The 1,069-nt window shown below is 75.6% G+C and overlaps 1 protein-coding gene across 1 annotated transcript; it reads right to left on the bottom strand.

Annotated features, from left to right (window-relative positions):
- Positions 1–41: 41 nt before the first annotated feature.
- On the bottom strand, positions 42–1,033 carry EMIHUDRAFT_260339 (hypothetical protein; the record flags this gene model as incomplete). Its single annotated transcript, XM_005792283.1, has 2 exons — positions 42–193; positions 848–1,033. Coding segments are annotated over 2 exons (338 nt in total), but the record flags the coding sequence as incomplete, so codon positions are not given.
- Between the last annotated feature and the right edge of the window lie 36 nt (positions 1,034–1,069).

Consider the following 1,069-nt stretch of genomic DNA (forward strand, 5'->3'; position numbering starts at 1 on the left):
ACCTGAGGAATCGTGGGTGGTGCCGGCCGCTGTGCGCTAACAGGGCGCGGTAGCAAGCCACGCCCTCGACCGCCTCCCCCTCGTCGAGGTCCTCTTGGTCGCCGTCGTCGTGTCTGCAGCGGAAGAGCGCCTCGTCGCCCGCCTCCTCGTCCTCCCTCGCCCAGCAGGCGATGGTGCCGAGCACGACGCGCTCCTCGTCCGAGTCTGAGGGCGGCGGGGCGGCGGGAGGTGGGCGGCGGGCAAGCAGCGGGTCAGGCGAGCCGAGGGCGGCGGTGGCGGGAGACGCGAGCCGAGGGCGGCGGTGGCGGGAGACGCGAGCCGAGGGCGGCGGTGGCGGGAGACGCGAGCCGAGGGCGGCGGTGGCGGGAGAGGGGAGGAGGCTCTGGCAGGCATCCGGCAAGCTGGGTGCGGTGGTGGTGCGTGGAAGCTTCTCGAACGGGTGCGGTGGTGTGTGGGCGAGGAAGCTTCTCGGAAGGCACCGGTGCGGAAGAGCCGCGCCACCCGCTGCCCGACCAGCTCGTGCCCGTCCGAGAGCCACTCCTCCCCTGCCACGCAACCCTCAGCCCTCGCCCTCGCCCTCGCCCCCGCCCCCGCCCTCGCCCTCGCCCTCGCCCCCGCCCTAGCCCCCGCCCTCGCCCTCGCCCCCGCCCTCGCCCTCGCCCTCGCCCTCGCCCCCGCCGCTCTCCGCACACCCACCCGCCGTCTCCGCCGCCTTCTCCGCCTTCTCTTCGTCGCCGACTCCGCCGCCACTGCCGCCTCCGCCGCCTCCGTCCTCGCCCTCGCCGTCGCTCTCCGTCTCGCTCAGCTCCCGCTCGGGCACGGGCAGGAGGCCCTCGCGAGCCAGCACCTCCAGCGGCGCGTGCGGCGCGAGCTCGAGCAGCTCGAACAGCGCGAACGGCAGCGCGCGACCCCACTCGAAATCAGCGAGCGCCTCGGGGTGCAGGTGCTTGCGAGGCTCCCACGTGCCCTCCTCGGGCGGCAGCCCCTCCCACTTGACTAAGACGCGCGAGGCGCGCACGCCGCCGCCCTGCATCTCCACCGCGCGCACCAGCGCCTCGATCCGGTGCTC

This window comes from Emiliania huxleyi (genome assembly GCF_000372725.1).
Source record: "Emiliania huxleyi CCMP1516 unplaced genomic scaffold EMIHUscaffold_10839, whole genome shotgun sequence".
In the NCBI taxonomy this organism is placed as follows: Eukaryota; Haptophyta; order Isochrysidales; family Noelaerhabdaceae; genus Emiliania; species Emiliania huxleyi.